The sequence below is a fragment of the Mustela nivalis genome (genome assembly GCF_964662115.1).
Source record: "Mustela nivalis genome assembly, chromosome: X".
Lineage (NCBI taxonomy): Eukaryota > Metazoa > Chordata > Mammalia > Carnivora > Mustelidae > Mustela > Mustela nivalis.
The window spans coordinates 44,717,057-44,738,203 of NC_139040.1; the positions used below are offsets into that span (position 1 = coordinate 44,717,057).

The 21,147-nt window shown below is 44.4% G+C and overlaps 1 protein-coding gene across 1 annotated transcript; it reads left to right on the forward strand.

Annotated features, from left to right (window-relative positions):
* The first annotated feature begins 2,656 nt into the window (after positions 1-2,656).
* LOC309856824 (nuclear RNA export factor 2-like) lies at positions 2,657-20,776 on the forward strand. The gene is made up of 21 exons (XM_082718450.1): positions 2,657-2,776; positions 3,994-4,177; positions 4,412-4,565; positions 4,848-4,931; positions 5,047-5,151; positions 5,268-5,348; positions 5,469-5,538; positions 5,685-5,773; positions 5,894-6,001; positions 6,180-6,289; positions 7,690-7,726; positions 8,119-8,187; positions 8,274-8,329; positions 8,469-8,576; positions 8,695-8,753; positions 8,864-8,979; positions 9,072-9,114; positions 9,676-9,748; positions 10,303-10,485; positions 20,333-20,393; positions 20,532-20,776. Exons 1-21 carry the CDS (start codon positions 2,764-2,766, stop codon positions 20,574-20,576), a joined length of 1,848 nt encoding a protein of 615 aa, XP_082574576.1. The 5' UTR covers positions 2,657-2,763; the 3' UTR covers positions 20,577-20,776.
* Positions 20,777-21,147: the final 371 nt, after the last annotated feature.

Genomic DNA, 21,147 nt, shown 5'->3' on the forward strand with positions numbered 1-21,147 from the left:
ATATGATTTCACTTATACGTGGAATTTAGAAAACAAAAGAAATAAGGAAAGGTTAAAAAAATGAGAGGAAGAGGCACAGAGAGAGTGAAAGGAGAGAAAGGAGAGAGAGAGAAACAGAGCCTTAACTATAGGGAAAAACCTGGTGGTTACCAGAGGGGAGGTGGGGAGGTGGGGGATGGGTGAATTAGGTGATGGGGATTAAGGAGTGCACTTGCTGTGATGAACACAGGGTGATGTATGGAACTGTGGAATTACCATATTGTACACCTGAAACTAATATAACACTGTATGTTAACTATACTGGAATTAAAACTAAAACATTCAGAAAAGCACAAACTTCCAGTCCTAAGAGAAATAAGTATTAGGGGTGTGATGTACAACATGATGAGCATAGTTAATACTGCGTCATGGTGTATTTGAAAGGTGTTAAGAGAGTAAATCCTAAGGGTTCACATCACAAGGAAAAAATCTTTTACGTCTTTTTCACTTGCGTCACTTTTTTTGGGAAAGATTTTATCTGTTTATTTATTTATTTATTTGACGAGAGAGAGAGAGAGAGACAGAGAGAAACAGCAAGAGAAGGAACACAAGCAAGGGGAGTGGGAGAGGGAGAAGCAGGCTTCCTGCGGAGCAGGGAGACCGATGTGGGGCTCGATCCCAGGATCCTGGGATCATGACCTGAGCCGAGCGAAGGCAGGAGCTTAATGACTGAGCCTCCTGGGTGCCCCCATTTACTTTACTTTTTTATCTGTATGAGATGATGGATGTTAAGTAATTGTGGTAATTATTTATGTAAGTAGGATCATTATGCTGTGGTCCTTAAACATACACAGTGGGAGATGTCAATTATACCTCAACAAAGATGGGGTTAAAAGGGGGGGAAAAGAGCCTGTAATCCACAGCCATATAATTATAGGTATATATTTCGGCAGAAAATATTTTGTATGATAAATTTTAAAAGTGAAATGTCTGGGTCAAAGCGTAAGCATGACTTCTGAATGGTTAAACATACTCTAGGAAATTAGACTCTCCTACACTGTTAGTGGAGAAGTATATTGGTGTAAATATGCTTAGGAAATTGTCTCTTATAATTTAAAATATTTATGTGCTTCTTCTGGGAAGCTACAGAGCACAGACACAAATCTTGGAACTGCCCTAAATCCCAAGCCATGCTCCACTGGGTAATTTGGCCTCCACCATTAGCAATACCTTGTGTGGAGAATTCTAATACTTTAAATTTGAAAATCAATCCAAATATTAAAAGGCTAAGATGTAAAATAAAATAAAATAAAATAAAATAAAATAAAATAAAGGGTGTATTAAAAACAAGAAGCAAACATTGGGTATATATGGTATATGTTACATGAAAAGAAAATGTACATTTGTGTCCAGTTTTGTGTGGCAATGCACCTTCCAGCATGATTTGAAATACATGTATCTGTAGTCTAATTGTGCAAATGTAAAACATAAACTATTAGCACATGCTCCTGCGCACGCACGCGCGCATGCACACACACAGACACACACACACATGCTCATGCACACACTCTTGCTTTGCTCTGAGACAAGTACGATACTGGCTGTCACAAAGCTGAGCACCCACAGACATGTGTGTAGGCCCAGAACATTCTTCTTACACATACCAGGCACCCAGGAAGCTATATCTGCTAGATTTAAGGAAAGCCTCTCCTTACTTCTGTGACCCGTTTGCAAAAGCCTCTCTTCCTCTGGTCAGAAAAGCAGTAGTTTTAGCATTAATCAGGAGGGGGTAACTCACTCTATTTCTAACTGTACACTAGTGAAAAATACTATTTTTGCAAAGGACAAAATTCAACACATGGTAGTTTTACAAGCAGTTTATGAAACGGTTCTGCAGCCCCCACCCCCACCCCCCGGAATAAATAGATGTGGGTAGAAATGGTTGAGATGTATGGATTCTCAAAAGTGGCTTTGTTGATCCCAAATCTACAACATTCAGTTAATGAATACTAATTAGGCCCCAGTATATGCCAGACACTGCCACCTCAAAGTGACTCCTAATCGGCAAATGCTGTGATCCAAACAGATTTCTTCATCTAGTTCAAGACCGATATCTCCACTTGGTCCAAGGTACCTGGACCCACCCAAACAAGAGTGACTAACACCTGCTCACAAAATGTCATCCCTTGTCTGCTCACAGAAATCTGTCCTTGAGATCTGAAAGTCCACCATTAAAGGAGAACCAGCACACTAGCTGGAGGAACACTTAGGATGTGGAGGCAGACCAAAAGGTGAGGACACAATTTCTGTTCCACCACTGTCTTAGCTGAGGAATCCTGGGAAATGTACCTAAACCCTGTGAGCCTAATAGTCATGATCTGAAAAGGGACTGTGGACACAATCATTTTTGGACTTCTGTGAGGAGGTCAAAAAACTCTAGTGAGTCTGCCCAACACTGAGCAAATGCTGGTTGCTGCTGGGCAAGTGTTGGTTTACTTCTCACCCTGTTCTTTCCCTACCATAGCAGGGATGCCACTTCCATGTACTCAATGGCATAGCAATGATGTAGGCAGAATTCCAAACCGACACAGGAAGTAAGTACCATGTGAACACACATGATGTCATAAAGGATACTCACAACCGTTTCTTCACGGGAGGATCAGTTAATACTGTGGTAGAGACGGAGGGGGATCCCAGGCAGCCTGGGGAAGAGGCACCAGCTGATTTCCGATGCTCCTGGCTTTGATTTTGTCAGAACGACGGTGAGACGGGGACCGTGCTGAGATGCAACCCTTCAGTAAGTGGACATGCATGCGCACACACGTGTGTGTGTGCGTGGTCTCTCTGGCTTTTTAATCACATGCCCACTCTCCCGTGAGGTTCCCAAAACAAGGCTATGCTTGAGATTGCTCCTGTCTGATTCACCTTGATGAGGGAGGCCTCTGGCCTGGCTTGTTTAGGCACCCAACTTAGCTGGTCAGTCTGAGGACTGCTGTAGCTGTTCGTTGGCTCACTTTTAACACTTTCCCCTTGACAACGTTATTTCTGAAGTAATGTCAGTTCTCAAAGATGACTCTGACACCCCCATATGCCATATGCTGACCACGAGCCGTTATTTCCTCCTTTCAATGTATGAGTTTTTCCTTTAATATTCATCAAGCTAGATCATCAAACAAACTTCAACAAATTTTAAAAGAATTGAAATCACACAGAGCACATTCTCTGACCATGATGGACCCATGTTAGAAATCAATAATAGAATGAGAAAGGAAGAATCCCTACACACTTGGAAATGGTAGTTGACGTATTATCCCAGTTTGTCATTCAGATCCTTGTTATAGAGGAGTTGAGGTTAGGAAGAGTTGTCCCCTCAGCTGAAAGGCATTTCAGGGTGGGCAAAAAGAAAACTCACTCTGGATATTTCAAACTGAATATTGTTGACAACAAGGCTGGAGGGAGGGGGACAGCTTAGGAGGCTGTTACATCAGTCCCACCTGACATTAAAAGTTGAAGTACACCAGCATAGGAAGTACAGCTTGCTGATTGTTAGTGGGATCAGTTTGGTGGCTGATTGAATTTGGGAAGCATGAGAGAGATTGCCACCCTCGTATTGGTGTGGCTTTTAGACAGGCCTGAGAGAAGGTACAATTCAGATGTCTTCCTAGTGTATGGCTGGTTTCCAGTTTAACCCATGGATGCACAGATCTCTGTTTTTTGTTTGTTTTGTTTTTGTTTTTGTTTTTTAAATAAATCCTGCTTTATTCTTTAAAAGGTTCAATAAAGTTTCCTCCTCCTCCTCTTCCTCCCCCAAGATCCTCCCTGATGGTGCCATCTGTCAAATAAAGCTCTCCTATCTGGACAAGCAGAGGAGTTTCCTTTCTGTGGTTTGGGGGATTGGACCCTTAGGGCAGGTTAACACTTTGCTTGCCCTACCATGGTGTTAGCCTAAGATGGGTACATGGTAAGTGGACCACTGATGTGTCTTCAAACTTGTATTTTTGTTCCCCTTTTGAGAATACGATGATGGTGATAGCTCACCTCAAGGAAGAAAGAACGTTTGGAGTTCTCTCCGAGGTAATTTTGGCAGGAGGAACCCTCGTTATGAACGTGGTGGATATGAGCCTCAGCCTTCACACCTCCAGGAGGATGATGGAAGTGTGCTGATGAGAGATGCCCGGGAGGACCCCCAAATAAGACAGTAAGTGACGGGGCAGACTGGCTTGCATGTAACAGCCCCTGGGACTATGCGACTCTTTCACTCTCCCTGGTCTTCTTTTTCTTCTTTCACTGGAAGACTGAAAGAAGGCCAGAAGTGGAATAATGGTTAAGAGATCCTAATTGTAGTCCTGGTGACAGAGAGGTGAGGGTGTATAGAAGAAGACTTTCTTAGCATTTATGGCCCTACCTCTGTCTTTCCTCTTCCCTTCCACAGCACTCCCTATAGCACCCGGCGTGACAAGAGGAGAGTGAAATGGCAAAATGAAGGCCATATCCATATTACTATGTGGAGAGATAGAAAAACTCCAAGGAGAGGAATGGGGGAGAACACACAAGACGGAAACCCAGGGAGCTGGTTCAAGATCACCGTGAGTGTCTTGGCAAGGTCTGCATTAGGTAGACTATCCTGGAACCTTATAAAAAAGGAAGAGCACATTAAACAACCTTACGTCAATTATTTGGAGGAGATTTCTCTTCTCCATTGGAGGGTCTAGGAGATCCATATTTGGCACGAAAATAAGAAAGAATGCCAGTGGTCCCTTCTTTCAAAGTCCTATGCAGCTCAATATAGAAGGTCAGATAAGAATGCTGTTGGGTCTGTTAATTCTATGTTGTCTCTCCTCACTCCCATCCCTTCTTCTCACCTTTAGATTCCCTATGGGAGAAAGTATGACAAGACATGGCTAATGAATTCAATCCAGAGCCATTGCAGTGTCCCCTTCACTCCAGTGGATGTAAGAGAGGATGGTGAAGCCAGATGAGTGGGCACAGGGAAGTGTGGGTGGGGGAAGCCAACTGAGCCAGAAGACTCTATCCTCCAAAATTATTGTTGCCCCCCACCTCCTGCAGTTTCACTACGTGAAAAACCAGGCTCGGTTCTTTGTCCAGGGTGTTGGCACTGCCTCTGCACTGAAGGGTGTCAGCTACAAGATTTATGATGAGGAGAACCGAAAGGTATGTGTTGAGGGCACTACCTCTCCCTAGTCCTGGGGCAGGAAGACAGGGCAGGGGCTGGTTATCTTCTCTGGAATGAAAGTTCTTGGTGTTTACCCCACCTCTCCTTCCTGCAGATAACTATCTTTGTCAATCCCTCCTCTGTACCCTACTCTGTGAGGTATAAGTTGGAGCCAGAAGAAATGGAGCAGCTAAAGGTAATGCAGACTCAAGGCCCATTGCGTGCCCACACCCAGACCCACCCCTTCTTCCTCGAGCCCCTGATTTCCTTATCCCCACCAGAGCCTCCCAGTGGCTCTCTGCGTCTCTCTCTGCAGCTGACCATGAACAAACGCTATGACATCTCCCAGCAAGCTCTTGACCTCCAGAGTCTCCGCTTTGACCCAGGTACACTTGACAGCAGTAATTCTTGGGTAGGTGAGGGCACAGGGATCTATCTGGGAGGGAGACTGAGGGATGGCGATGTGGGGAGGGTTTGGGCTGGTCCTGGACTGCTCTCAGCCTTCTGATTGCCTCCTCTCGGCTTCCTGAAGACTTGGTGGGCCATGATATAGATATAATCCTGAACCGAAGAAACTGCATGACTGCCACCCTGCAGATCATAGAAGAAAATTACCCCGAGGTGAGAGCTTAGGCCCAGTGCTGTTATTAATGGTAGGGGGTGGAACACATGGGGTGGAGGACAGAGTTGTCTCTGAGGCCCTAGATAGTAACTGTCACTCTAACTCTTCTTCACCAACAGCTGTTGTCCTTGAACTTGAGCAACAACAAACTGTATGGGCTGGATGGCCTGTCTGACATCATAGAGATGGTCCCCACAGTCAAGATCCTGAACCTCTCCAAAAATGAAGTGAGAAGAGGGAGCCTGATCAAATTTGGGGTTGACAGTGGGTGGGTAGTGCTCATCAGAGTGGTGGCAGGAGGCAGGAGAAGGTACCTCTGTGGAAAGGTGGGGGCTGGGGGTGCCGGGGCCTGTGTGTGTCCCTTTCCCTGGGACTCCTTTCCTGTTTCTTCCCCGTCCTTCTCAGCTGAACGTGGTGTGGGAGTTAAACAAGATGAAAGGGCTAGAGCTTGAAGAGCTTTGGCTAGAAGGGAACCCCCTGTGTGACACTTTTCCAGACCAGCCCACCTACATAAGGTCAGTGTGAATCCCTGTCACCCTTCCTGGGGACCTTTGGGCCTGGAAACCTGAACTGTCCCTGAGAATGCAGGTATGCAGGAAGCTGCAGCCCTGGTCCTCGGGAATGACTGTAGGCCCCACCTTCTCCTCTCTCCCTGTCCCTCACCTGTAAGGAGTTTCCTTCCTCTGACCTGTTCACCTGTTCTCCTGGTCTGGGGTCTCTTTCCACCTCTCTGCATTCAGTGTTCTTTAGCATGCCCTCCAAGAGTGTGCTCCAGGAAGCAGGGCCCCTCCTCTTCCCCAGGACCAGGAGTGACCAGCCTTGAGCCAGATGCTGGTGCCCTGGACTGAGAAGGGTCCTCTGTCCTGGGGCCTCATGCTGAGACAGGCTTTCCTACTCCCTGCTAAGATGAAACTTCCCTCCCTTGTTCTGAGAGGGGACCTGCTCTCAGAAGCACTTTCCTCTTCCCTTCCCTCCACACATCACATCATCACAATTGGTCCTTTAGAAAAGCCCTGGGTAGCCCAGCATAGGTACATTTCCTCAGGCCAGGAACCAAAAGTGACAGGCACCGGTGCACAGGGGCCATCAGGAGGGAAGGTGGTGATCAAAAGAGGGGGCCACAGACCCCCAGCTCCATGCTGATCTGGGGCTTGACCCTCTACTCCCTCCAGGAAAGGTCTCCTGCCCCCGTGGCTGCCTCATTTCCCATGCCTGGCTCAGGCTAAGCTCACACAGGTGACAAAGTTTCAGCCAGCATGCAATGGGCCCCCAGCCCAACCAATACCTGCAGGTTTTCCATTCCTACCTTGGGTGCCAGGGCCAGCCAAGGCAGATGCAGGAAAGGACTGCAGCCAGGGAGCCATTGCGCCCTTCTTCTCTCTTCCTCCTGATCCCCACCACTGTGGTAGGGCCTCTTTCCCTTCCCTTTGTTTTGCATTCTCTTCCTCCTTTGTCTCTGGTTCCCCTATGTCTCTCCCACCTCTCCCTTTCTACCTTTACTCCCTCTTCTGTCTTCATCCCCCTCCTTCTCCCTCCCTGCCTCCTGGGCCTTGCCTCACTCAACCTCCCTGCCCCAACATTCTGGGCCATCCCTGGGGTGGGAGGGTATCATGGTCCTGCAGAATGCTGCACCCCTCGTGATACAGCAGGGCGCTGGGCTCCCACTCCATTCCCTCTTCTCTCTAGAGTCTTCAGTGGGGATTTGGAGGAAGAAAGGGAAGCAGGGAGGGGAAGGCAGCCCTGGAGCCTGGGCTCCACATGTTGCTTCTTGTGGCACTGAAGAAGGGAGTCAGGGCAGTCTAGGTGGAAGCTACCCAGTGGAAAGGAGGGGTGGGGGAAGGGAGGGAAAGGGTAGGAGGGAGGCTTGGCAGCCCTGACCTATCAGTCACTTCTTCCTATTTTGGATTTTGGACAGTGCCATCAAGGACTGTTTTCCTAAGTTGTTACGCCTGGTAAGTGACTATACTCATCATTGTCTCTTACTAACATTGATCACCACCACACCTGCTCTCAAGCTCTTTGGGTCTTCTCTAGATTACATGTTTGTGTCAGACCCTTTTCTATTATAGGGTACCAGGACTCCTGAAAATGACATGAATATGCTCTCTGGAAAAATGTGTGCGTGCGCACACACACCCCCCCCCCCAGAAAAATAGTTGCATATAATAGTAAATACTTTCCAGACGTCATGTTGAAGACACACACTCTAATCTTGTCCATGTAATTTCCAGTGCGCTTTCATACCTAACCTCTGACCCTCACCCTCTCTTGGGCTCACCTTTTCCCCTGATCATCCAGGGCACCTCCCTGGTCTCCCCTGCTGACTTCTTCTTCCCTTCTCCAGGATGGCCAGGAGTTATCACCACCAGTTATCACTGATACTGACACACCCTGCTTGTTAAAGCCCTGCAAGGTGAGGGAAAATTGATCAAACAACATTTGGGCTATTACAAGGGAGGTTTTATCAGCCACATAGTCTCAAATGTATTTTGATTCCAGGAAAGCTACAAAGGATCTGATGCCCTGAAGAGTCTAGTCCTGCAGTTCCTGCAGCAGTAAGTACTCCTGGGAATCTGGAGAAGGAGATGGCTAGGACGGGTGAGGCCACCCAAGCTCAGAACTGCTGACTGGGTCTGGAAATCTCATTTGGGGTCCAGACCACAGAAATAGACTGTCCTCATTACTCTCCCACAGGTACTATTTCATCTACGATTCTGGAGACCGTCAGGGTCTTCTCCATGCCTACCATGATGAGGCCTGCTTCTCCCTGGCCATTCCCTTCAGCCCTGAGGACTCAGCCCCGTGAGTAGCAAAGCTCAGACTGTTCCTGGGCCCTGTGGCTCCCCAGCAGACACAGGGCAGCTCCTGGAATCAGCCACACTGGCCAGACCACCACCTTCTGTTCTTCTTTCTCTGCTAGAGCCAGCTTGTGCGAGTACTTCAAGGAAAGCAGGAATATGAAGAAGCCCAAGGACCCCTGTGCGTGTGTGATGGGGAAGACTGGGCATGGAAAGGGGATGTGCAGGGTAATTATAGGTCCCAGGGTGTGGCGACCCCCAATCTTTGCTTACTTCTCCTCCCCCACTTAGCCCTGTGTGTTCAGCCACTGAAACATACAAAATGTGACATCGTGGGCTCCCTCTGTGTGCTGCCCAAAACACAGCACGATCTCAGCTCCTTCTTGGTGGACATGTGGTTCCAGACGGTGAGCACCTTCGTCCTCCCAAGGGCAGCCCCAGAAAGCCATGGGTGGGTAGGAAGTATAGGTGACTTAGCACCTGGGCTCTTCCCTTTCAGGAGAAGATGCTCTGCTTCTCTGTTAACGGGGTGTTCAAGGAGGGTGAGTGTGCACAGAGCCCCTCCCCAAATGCCCCACTGCTCCCTCCCCGCTGGCTGGGCTCCCTCTCAGAACTGTCCCAGCTTCCCTGATCCCTTTCCTTCTCTTCCTACTCCTGCTGTGTTCTCCTGCCTCCACTCTGTCCCCAAACCATCCTGGTCCGAACTGGCTCTATGCCGGTCTGCCCCACACAGCTTGAGCATTAGGAACACAGTCTGTGGAGTTTCATGGCTGTCATTCCAGATCCTTATTCTGAGAGCTACTTGGGGTGGCTACCTAACCTCTAAGTTTCCTCGTTTGCAAAATGGGGCTAACAATAACCACCTCTCAGATAAATCAAATGAACTTGTGGAGTGGTTGTCACAGCACCTGCCACCTGGTAGAGGCCCTGTCACTGGGAGTAGACTGTCCCTACTGTTGCCATCCCCATGCCAGACACCCTGACTCCCAGTGAACAATTGTCCCCTTCAGCATGAGTACCAAAGCAGACCCTGACTGAGGAACACCGTGTGGGCATGTGACGTATGTGTGACTCTAAGAGGGTATTGTTGTTTGTTGTTGAAGTGGAGGGAAAGTCTCAGGGTTCTGTTCGCGCTTTCACCCGGACTTTCATCGCCATCCCTGCTGGCAATTCCAGGTGAGTGCTACATTGTAGGTGGGAATGTTCATCCCAGCCTGGGCTCAGGGGTGTGGGAGCGTGGTGGTGAAGACATCTTAGCTTTCTCAGTATTGTGGAAAGCCAACAGGTAGATACAAGGAGCCGTCTGATCTGGTGGTTAAGAGTATGGGCTCTGGAGTTAGAGCACTGGGTTCTCTTCTTGACCTGAGCACTCACTGGGTGTGTGTGAGATCTTGGTTAAGTCACGTGACCTCTCTGTGATGCATTGTCTTCCTTGGAAAATGGGGATTAGACTGCCCATTCCCTTGGGCTATTGTAAGGGATAAATGTGGGTATAAAATCAACCCTGGGTTGCAGGTTAAGTACACATCTAGTGAGTTTGGTAGATAGTCCCTGCAAAGGTGGGCTCTGTGGAGGGGTGGAAGCACTAGCCAAGGACTCTGGGGTGGGGGGAAGGCACAGAAGGGGTATGGAAGGAATCTGGTTGGTGAGGGGCAGTGGGAGCAGGATCATTGTTGGGGATGTGGAGTTGTACATTCGTCCACTTGTCTGAGGGCCCATTTTCCCTTCAGTCTGTGCATCGTGAATGATGAGCTGTTTGTGAGAGATGCCACCCCCAGTGAGACTCAGAATGCGTTCTCCAACCAAGAGCCTACACTGACCTCCAGCTCCATGCCCACCCTCTCCCAGGAGCAGCAGGAAATGGTGTATGCTTTCTCCACTCAGTCTGGGATGAAACTCGAGTGGTCTCAGAAGTGAGTGGTGGGTGTGCATGGGAAGAAGGATGAGTTGGGGCAGTGACTTGGGTGGGGGAGCGTGAATCAAAGACACTGCAGGAAATTTGGAAAAGTAACATTTTGGAATAGTTTGCTTCCAAAAAAGAAAAAGAAAGAAAGAAGAAAGAAAGTAGGCCCATGGAGAAGGTATCATACTATTATATATGTGAAGGATTTAAAAAATAGTATAATGCTCAATGACATTGTCTTATATATAGAAAATCTGAAAGAGTCCACCAAAAAGCCAATAGAGCTAATAAACTCAGCGAGGTTAGGGATAAAAGGCCACTATACAAAACTCATTTGCATTTCTATGTGCTTGCAATGAGCAGTCCAAAAATGAAGTTAAGAAAACAAGTCCATTTACAATAGCATCAAAGTAGTAAAATATTTGGAAACAAATGTAACAAAAGAAGCACAAATCTTATACTCTGAAATCCATAAAATGTTGTTGAAAAAAATTAAATAAATAGAAAGACACCCCATTTCCATGGGTTGGAATATTGCTAAATGGCTTAATATTGTTAAGATGGCAGTAATACCTAGAGCAATCTACAGATTCAATGCAATCCCTGTCAAAATCCTTCTCTGCAAAGATTGACAGGGTTATCCTAAACTTCATACATAAGTGCATCTTGAGAGAAAAGAACAAAGTTAGAGGACCCACACTTCCTAATTTCAAAACTTGCTAAAAAGGTACAGTAATCAGGACTATGTGGTGCTGGCATATGGACAGTGCATGAATAAAGGAGTAGAATTGAGAGTCCACAAATAAACCCTCACGTTTACAGTCAACTGATAGTCGGTGAGAGTGCTGAAAAAAATCTGTTGTAAAAAAAAAATAGTCTTTTCAGCAAATGCTGCTGGGGCAACTGGATATCCACATGCCAGACAATGAATTTTGACCCCAGATTCACATCATGTACACATGTAGACTATAAATGGGTCGAAGATCTAAAGTTTAAGAGCTAAAACTATTAAAAATCTAAGAAGAAAACATAGGTGTCAGTCTTCGTTAATTAGGCAAGTGTTTCTTTTCTTTTTTTTTTTTAAAGATTATTTATTTATTTATTTGACAGAGAGAGAGATCACAAGCAGGCAGAGAGGCAGGCAGGCAGAGAGAGAGGAGGAAGCAGGCTCCCTGCTGAGCAGAGAGCCCGATGTGGGCCTCGATCCCAGGACCCTGAGATCATGACCCGAGCAGAAGGCAGCGGCTTAACCCACTGAGCCACCCAGGCGCCCGGCAAGTGTTTCTTATATATGACACCAAGAGCAAAAGCAACCAAAAAAAACAAAAACAAAAACAAAAAAACAAAAAACAAAAATCAAAACAGATAAATTGGGCTTTACCAAAATTAAAAGCTGTTGTGCACCAATGGACACTATCAAAAGAGTAAAAATCCTGCCAAAGGAGTGGGAGAAAATATTTGCAAATCACATATCTGACAAGAATATGTGAAAAACCCTTGCAGCTCAACAGCAAAAGGATAAAAAACCCAATTTTAAAAAGTGGGAAAGGGGTCTGAATAGATAGTTCTCCAAAGAAGATATACGACAGGCCAACGAGCACATGAAAAACTTCTCAGCACCATTAGTCATTAAGGAAGTGCAGATTAAAACCACAGTGAATCACTACTTCACACCCACTGGGATGGCTTTTAATCAATAAAATGAATGACAACAAGTGCTGGTGCAGATGTGGAGCAATTGGAGTTCTTATGTATTATTGATGAGGATATAAAATGGAGCAGTGGTTGGGAAAAACATTTTGGCAGTTCCCAAAAATGTTAAATATGGAGTTACCCTATGAACCAGTAATTCCATGCCCACGTATCTAATGAAAACATCTGTTCACTCTAAAACTTGTACAGGAAGGTTCATAGCAGCATTATTCATAATAGCCAAAAAAAGTGGAAATAACCCAAATGTCCTTTAGCTGATGAATGGATAAACAAATCTGGTATGTTCACATGGTAGAATATTATTCAGTCATAAAAAAGAATACAGTTCTGTTATATGCCCTGCCATGGATGAACCTTGGAAACATGCTAAGTGAAAGAAGCCAACCTCAAAAGGTCACATATCACATGATTCCATTTATATGAAGGGGCCAGCACAGGCAAATCCCCAGGGACCAAAAGCAGATTAGTGGTTTCCATGGTCTGGGGAAAGGGGAGGAATAGTCATCTCTAATGTTTAAGGAGGAGGTTTTTTGTTGTTTGTTTGTTTGTTTGTTTTAGGCGATAGAACTATTTGGGAATTAGATCATGGTGATGGTTGTGCAGTCTTGTGGCTATACTAAGGAAACACTGAATTGTACGCTTTAAAATGGTATGTGCATGCAAAAATAATAAAATGGTATGCACACTATCTCAATAAAAATGAATGGAAACTTGGGGGGAGGAGTCAAGATGGCGGAGAAGTAGCAAGCTGAGACTGCTTCAGCTAGCCGGAGATCAGCTAGATAGCTTATCTAAAGATTGCAAACACCTGAAAATCCATCGGCAGACCGAAGAGAAGAAGAACAGCAATTCTGGAAACAGAAAAACAACCACTTTCTGAAAGGTAGGACCGGTGGAGAAGTGAATCCAAAGCGACGGGAAGATAGACCCCGGGGGGAGGGGCCGGCTCCCGGCAAGCGGCAGAGCAACCGCGCACAAAATCAGGACTTTTAAAAGTCTGTTCCGCTGAGGGACATCAGTCCAGAGGCTAAACCGGGGCGAAGCCCACGCGGGGTCAGCGTGGCCTCAGGTCCCGCAGGGTCACAGAAGGATCGGGGGTGTCTGAGTGTCGCAGAGCTTGCGGGTATTGGAACGGGAAAGCCGGCTACAGAAACAGAGCCGACAGTAAGCTCACAGCTCGGTGTTACCTTGAACCGATCGCAGGCTCGGTGAGCTCGGAGCGCGGCCGGAGGTCAGGCAGACGGGAGTAACTGGGCGCTGTTCTCTGAGGGCGCACTGAGGAGTGGAGCCCTGGGCTCTCGGCTCCTCCGGGCCGGAGACCAGGAGGCCGCCATTTGTGTTCCTGTCCTCCGGAACTCTACGGAAAGCGCTCAGGGAACAAAAGCTCCTGAAAGCAAACCTGAGCGGATTACTCACCCCGGCCCCGGGTAAGGGCGGTGTAATTCCGCCTGGGGCAAAGACACTTGAGAATCACTACAACAGGCCCCTCCCCCAGAAGATCAACAAGAAATCCAGCCGAGACCAAGTTCACCTACCAAGGAGTGCGGTTTCAATACCAAGGAGAGCAGCAGAATTCCAGAGGAGGAGAAAGCCAAGCACGGAACTCATGGCTTTTTTCCTGTGATTTTTTTTTAGTCTTGCAGTTAATTTAATTTTTTCTTTTTCATTTTTTTTTCTTTTTTTCTTTTTCTTCTCGCCTTCGGGTAAAATTTTTTTTTTTTTAACTGTTACCTTTTTCTTTTTTAACGATTTTTTACTAGTTTATCTAATATATATATTTTTTCTTTTTTACATTTTTCTCAGGTGTTTTCTTTTTTTAAAAAAATTTTTTTTTCTTTTCTTTTTTTTTTTCTTTCTTCCTTTTTGAACCTCTTTTTATCCCCTTTCTCCCCACTCACGATTTTGGATCTCTTCTAATTTAGTTAAAGCATATTTTCCTGGGGTTGTTGCCACCCTTTTAGTATTTTACTTGCCCCTTCATTTACTCTTATCTGGCCAAAATGACAAGACGTAAAAATTCAACGCAAAAAAAAGAACAAGAGGCAGTACCAAAGGCTAGGGACCTAATCAATACAGACATCGGTAATATGTCAGATCTAGAGTTCAGAATGACAATTCTCAAGGTTCTAGCCGGGCTCGAAAAAGGCATGGAAGATATTAGAGAAACCCTCTCGAGAGATATAAAAGCCCTTTCTGGAGAAATAAAAGAACTAAAATCTAACCAAGTTGAAATCAAAAAAGCTATTAATGAGGTGCAATCAAAAATGGAGGCTCTCACTGCTAGGATAAATGAGGCAGAAGAAAGAATTAGTGATATAGAAGACCAAATGACAGAGAATAAAGAAGCTGAGCAAAAGAGGGACAAACAGCTACTGGACCACGAGGGGAGAATTCGAGAATTAAGTGACACCATAAGACAAAACAACATTAGAATAATTGGGATTCCAGAAGAAGAAGAAAGAGAGAGGGGAGCAGAAGGTATACTGGAGAGAATTATTGGGGAGAATTTACCCAATATGGCAAAGGGAACGAGCATCAAAATTCAGGAGGTTCAGAGAACGCCCCTCAAAATCAATAAGAATAGGCCCACACCCCGTCACCTAATAGTAAAATTTACAAGTCTCAGTGACAAAGAGAAAATCCTGAAAGCAGCCCGGGAAAAGAAGTCTGTAACATACAATGGTAAAAATATTAGATTGGCAGCTGACTTATCCACAGAGACCTGGCAGGCCAGAAAGAGCTGGCATGATATTTTTAGAGCACTAAACGAGAAAAACATGCAGCCCAGAATACTATATCCAGCTAGGCTATCATTGAAAATAGAAGGAGAGATTAAAAGCTTCCAGGACAAACAACAACTGAAAGAATTTGCAAATACCAAACCAGCTCTACAGGAAATATTGAAAGGGGTCCTCTAAGCAAAGAGAGAGCCTACAAGTGGTAGATCAGAAAGGATCAGAGACCATATACAGTAACAGTCACCTTACAGGCAATACAATGGCACTAAATTCATATCTCTCAATAGTTACCCTGAATGTGAATGGGCTAAATGCCCCTGTCAAAAGACACAGGGTATCAGAATGGATAAAAAAACAAAACCCATCTATATGTTGCCTCCAAGAAACTCATTTTAAACCCGAAGACACCTCCAGATTTAAAGTGAGGGGGTGGAAAAGAATTTACCATGCTAATGGACATCAGAAGAAAGCAGGAGTGGCAATCCTTATATCAGATCAATTAGATTTTAAGCCAAAGACTATAATAAGAGATGAGGAAGGACACTATATCATACTCAAAGGGTCTGTCCAACAAGAAGATTTAACAATTTTAAATATCTATGCCCCCAACGTGGGAGCAGCCAACTATATAAACCAATTAATAACAAAATCAAAGAAACACATCAACAACAATACACTAATAGTAGGGGACTTTAACACTCCCCTCACTGAAATGGACAGGTCATCCAAGCAAAAGATCAGCAAGGAAATAAAGGCCTTAAACGACACACTGGACCAGATGGACATCACAGATATATTCAGAATATTTCATCCCAAAGCAACAGAATACACATTCTTCTCTAGTGCACATGGAACATTCTCCAGAATAGATCACATCCTTGGTCCTAAATCAGGACTCAACCGGTATCAAAAGATTGGGATCATTCCCTGCATATTTTCAGACCACAATGCTCTAAAGCTAGAACTCAACCACAAAAGGAAGTTTGGAAAGAACCCAAATACATGGAGACTAAACAGTATCCTTCTAAAGAATGAATGGGTCAACCGGGAAATTAAAGAAGAATTGAAAAAAATCATGGAAACAAATGATAATGAAAATACAACAGTTCAAAATCTGTGGGACACAATAAAGGCAGTCCTGAGAGGAAAATATATAGCGGTACAAGCCTTTCTCAAGAAACAAGAAAGGTCTCAGGTACACAACCTAACCCTACACCTAAAGGAGCTGGAGAAAGAACAAGAAAGAAACCCTAAGCCCAGCAGGAGAAGAGAAATCATAAAGATCAGAGCAGAAATCAATGAAATAGAAACCAAAAAAACAATAGAAAAAATCAACGAAAGTAGGAGCTGGTTCTTTGAAAGAATTAATAAAATTGATAAACCCCTGGCCCGACTTATCAAAAAGAAAAGAGAAAGGACCCAAATAAATAAAATCATGAATGAAAGAGGAGAGATCACAACTAACACCAAAGAAATACAAACTATTATAAGAACATACTATGAGCAACTCTACGGCAATAAATTTGAGAATCTGGAAGAAATGGATGCATTCCTAGAAACATATAAACTACCACAACTGAACCAGGAAGAAATAGAAAGCCTGAACAGACCCATAACCAGTAAGGAGATTGAAACAGTCATTAAAAATCTCCAAACAAACAAAAGCCCAGGGCCAGATGGCTTCCCGGGGGAATTCTACCAAACATTTAAAGAAGAACTAATTCCTATTCTCCTGAAACTGTTCCAAAAAATAGAAATGGAAGGAAAACTTCCAAACTCATTTTATGAGGCCAGCATCACCTTGATCCCAAAACCAGACAAGGATCCCACCAAAAAAGAGAGCTATAGACCGATATCCTTGATGAACACAGATGCGAAAATACTCAACAAAATACTAGCCAATAGGATTCAACAGTACATTAAAAAGATTATTCACCACGACCAAGTGGGATTTATTCCAGGGCTGCAAGGTTGGTTCAACATCCGCAAATCAGTCAATGTGATACAACACATCAATAAAAGAAAGAACAAGAACCATATGATACTTTCAATAGATGCTGAAAAAGCATTTGACAAAGTACAGCATCCCTTCCTGATCAAAACTCTTCAAAGTGTAGGGATAGAGGGCACATACCTCAATATCATCAAAACCATCTATGAAAAACCCACCGCAAATATCATTCTCAATGGAGAAAAACTGAAAGCTTTTCCACTAAGGTCAGGAACACGGCAGGGATGTCCATTATCACCACTGCTATTCAACATAGTACTAGAGGTCCTAGCCTCAGCAATCAGACAACAAAATGAAATTAAAGGCATCCAAATCGGCAAAGAAGAAGTCAAATTATCACTCTTCGCAGATGATATGATACTATATGTGGAAAACCCAAAAGACTCCACTCCAAAACTGCTAGAACTTATACAGGAATTCAGTAAAGTGTCAGGATATAAAATCAATGCACAGAAATCAGTTGCATTTCTCTACACCAACAGCAAGACAGAAGAAAGAGATATTAAGGAGTCAATCCCATTTACAATTGCATCCAAAACCATAAGATACCTAGGAATAAACCTAACCAAAGAGACACAGAATCTATACTCAGAAAACTATAAAGTACTCATGAAAGAAATTGAAGAAGACACAAAGAAATGGAAAAATGTTCCATGCTCCTGGATTGGAAGAATAAATATTGTGAAAATGTCTATGCTACCTAAAGCAATCTACACATTTAATGCAATTCCTATCAAAGTACCATCCATCTTTTTCAAAGAAATGGAACAAATAATGCTAAAATTTATATGGAACCAGAAAAGACCTCGAATAGCCAAAGGGATATTGAAAAAGAAAGCCAACGTTGGTGGCATCACAATTCCGGACTTCAAGCTCTATTACAAAGCTGTCATCATCAAGACAGCATGGTACTGGCACAAAAACAGACCCATAGATCAATGGAACAGAATAGAGAGCCCAGAAATAGACCCTCAAATCTATGGTCAACTCATCTTCGACAAAGCAGGAAAGAATGTCCAATGGAAAAAAGACAGCCTCTTCAATAAATGGTGCTGGGAAAATTGGACAGCCACATGCAGAAAAATGAAATTGGACCATTTCCTTACACCACACACAAAAATAGACTCAAAATGGATGAAGGACCTCAATGTGCGAAAGGAATCCATCAAAATCCTTGAGGAGAACACAGGCAGCAACCTCTTCGACCTCTGCCGCAGCAACATCTTCCTAGGAACAACGCAAAAGGCAAGGGAAGCAAGGGAAAAAATGAACTATTGGGATTTCATCAAGATCAAAAGCTTTTGCACAGCAAAGGAAACAGTTAACAAAATCAAAAGACAACTGACAGAATGGGAGAAGATATTTGCAAACGACATATCAGATAAAGGACTAGTGTCCAGAATCTATAAAGAACTTAGCAAACTCAACACCCAAAGAACAAATAATCCAATCAAGAAATGGGCAGAGGACATGAACAGACATTTCTGCAAAGAAGACATCCAGATGGCCAACAGACACATGAAAAAGTGCTCCATATCACTCGGCATCAGGGAAATACAAATCAAAACCACAATGAGATATCACCTCACACCAGTCAGAATGGCTAAAATCAACAAGTCAGGAAATGACAGATGCTGGCGAGGATGTGGAGAAAGGGGAACCCTCCTACACTGTTGGTGGGAATGCAAGCTGGTGCAGCCACTCTGGAAAACAGCATGGAGGTTCCTCAGAATGTTGAAAATAGAACTGCCCTATGACCCAGCAATTGCACTATTGGGTATTTACCCTAAAGATACAAATGTAGTGATCCAAAGGGGCACATGCACCCGAATGTTTATAGCAGCAATGTCCACAATAGCCAAACTATGGAAAGAACCTAGATGTCCATCCACAGATGAATGGATCAAGAAGATGTGGTATATATACACAATGGAATACTATGCAGCCATCAAAAGAAATGAAATCTTGCCATTTGCGACAACATGGATGGAACTAGAGCGTATCATGCTTAGCGAAATAAGTCAAGCAGAGAAAGACAACTATCATATGATCTCCCTGATATGAGGAAGTGGTGATGCAACATGGAGGCTTAAGTGGGTAGGAGAAGAATAAATGAAACAAGATGGGATTGGGAGGGAAACAAACCATAAGTGACTCTTAATCTCACAAAACAAACTGAGGGTTGCTGGGGGGAGGGGGTTTGGGAGAAGGGGGTGGGATTATGGACATTGCGGAGGGTATGTGCTTTGGTGAGTGCTGTGAAGTGTGTAAACCTGGTGATTCATAGACCTGTACCCCTGGGGATAAAAATATATGTTTATAAAAAAAAAAAAAAAGAAAGGACCAATACCCAACTTTTGTAGCAACATGGACGGGACTGGAAGAGATTATTATGCTGAGTGAAATAAGTCAAGCAGAGAGAGTCAATTATCATATGGTTTCACTTATTTGTGGAGCATAACAAATAGCATGGAGGACATGGGGAGTTAGAGAGGAGAAGGGAGTTGGGGGAAATTGGAAGGGGAGGTGAACCATGAGAGACTATGGACTCTGAAAAACAATCTGAGGGTTTTGAAGGGGTGGGGGTGGGAGGTTGGGGTACTAGGTGGTGGGTATTATAAAGGGCACGAATTGCATGGAGCACTGGGTGTGGTGAAAAATAATGAATACTGTTATGCTGAAAATAAAAAATAAATTAAAAAAAAAAAAAAAAAAAAAAAAAAAAAAAAAAAATGAATGGAAACTTGAACTTTTAAATTTCCCATTTATTTTCTTGAACATCTTTTTTTTTTTCATTTATTTATTTTCAGCATAACAGTATCATTATTTTTTCACCACACCCAGTGCTCCATGCAATCCGTGCCCTCTATAATACCCACCACCTGGTACCCCGACCTCCCACCCACCCCCGCCACTTCAAACCCCTCAGATTGTTTTTCAGAGTCCATAGTCTCTCATGATTCACCTCCCCTTCCAATTTACCCCAACCCCCTTCTCTCTAACTCCCCATGTCCTCCATGCTTTTTTTTATGCTCCACAAATAAGTGAAACCATATGATAATTGACTCTCTCTGCTTGACTTATTTCACTCAGCATAATCTCTTCCAGTCCCGTCCATGTTGCTACAAAAGTTGGGTATTGAACATCTTTTTTTTTTTTTTTATCAATATATAATAAGTTCCCTTTTTCTTTCGGAAAGGTCTATTTTTCTGTTTTGAATTCTAATGGGCATGAATACCAGTGATAGACATTTTCACTAGGTCTTTCCTCATCATTGCACATAGTGATCATTCCGGTACATGCATCCCAGCAAAGAACTGGCATTGATTTAGCATACCACGGTCAGCCTGTCTGTATTGTGGTACTAATGGAGATCACCTGTTCTTCCTCTCCAGGTGCCTTCAGGACAATGAGTGGAACTATACCAGAGCTGGTCAGGTCTTCACTATGCTCAAGGTGAGGTCTGGGAATCATTAAGCGGGCTACCAATGGGCATTTTGGGGCCTTCAGGGAGGCCAAGAAAATGGAGGCTGGGTGGTCTGGGAATGAAACTCCGGATCTGGCTCTTCTGATGTCCCAACTCTTTCCCTCCAGAATGAGGGCAAGATCCCAGAGGAGGCTTTCAAGCAAACCACCTAAAAGAAGCCTTAGATGTCCACGTCATCACTGTTTCTCTTTTCTCCAGCCTAAGGCTATACCCATGACTGGGGATGGAGGCCTGGCTGACCACGAAATCAAAATTACCTTGCAGGCCAGGTAACATAAGCACCTGAAGGATCAGTTCTTCCACGTACTTTCCCCACTCAAGATCGCTGTTTATTTTCATAATAAAGAGTTATGTTGCACGTTGTATGCTGTGTGTCCTGGATCGCTCTTCTCCTGCCCCAACCGTGAACCAGCGAGTCCAGGACTGAAAGGCCCTCTCCTCTTCCCGACATTGTTCACCCTGGCACAGCAGGTACACAGGCTTGACTCCACAGGTAATATGTCGGTAAATTCTGCTGAGAAGGTACACACACTAATTCCAGGGATTGGCCTTTGGAAACAGTGTGACTCAGATGCTCTACCTGGAGGCCTGCAGAAGCAGGCATGTGGCCTGGAACAATAGGGGCTTTGCAAGGGCTGCCTACCAGCTAGTGAGTTCAGTGGAAGGAAGGAAGATGAGGACTCACATGTATTTACTTCTTATTCCTAATCACTTGGATGCATT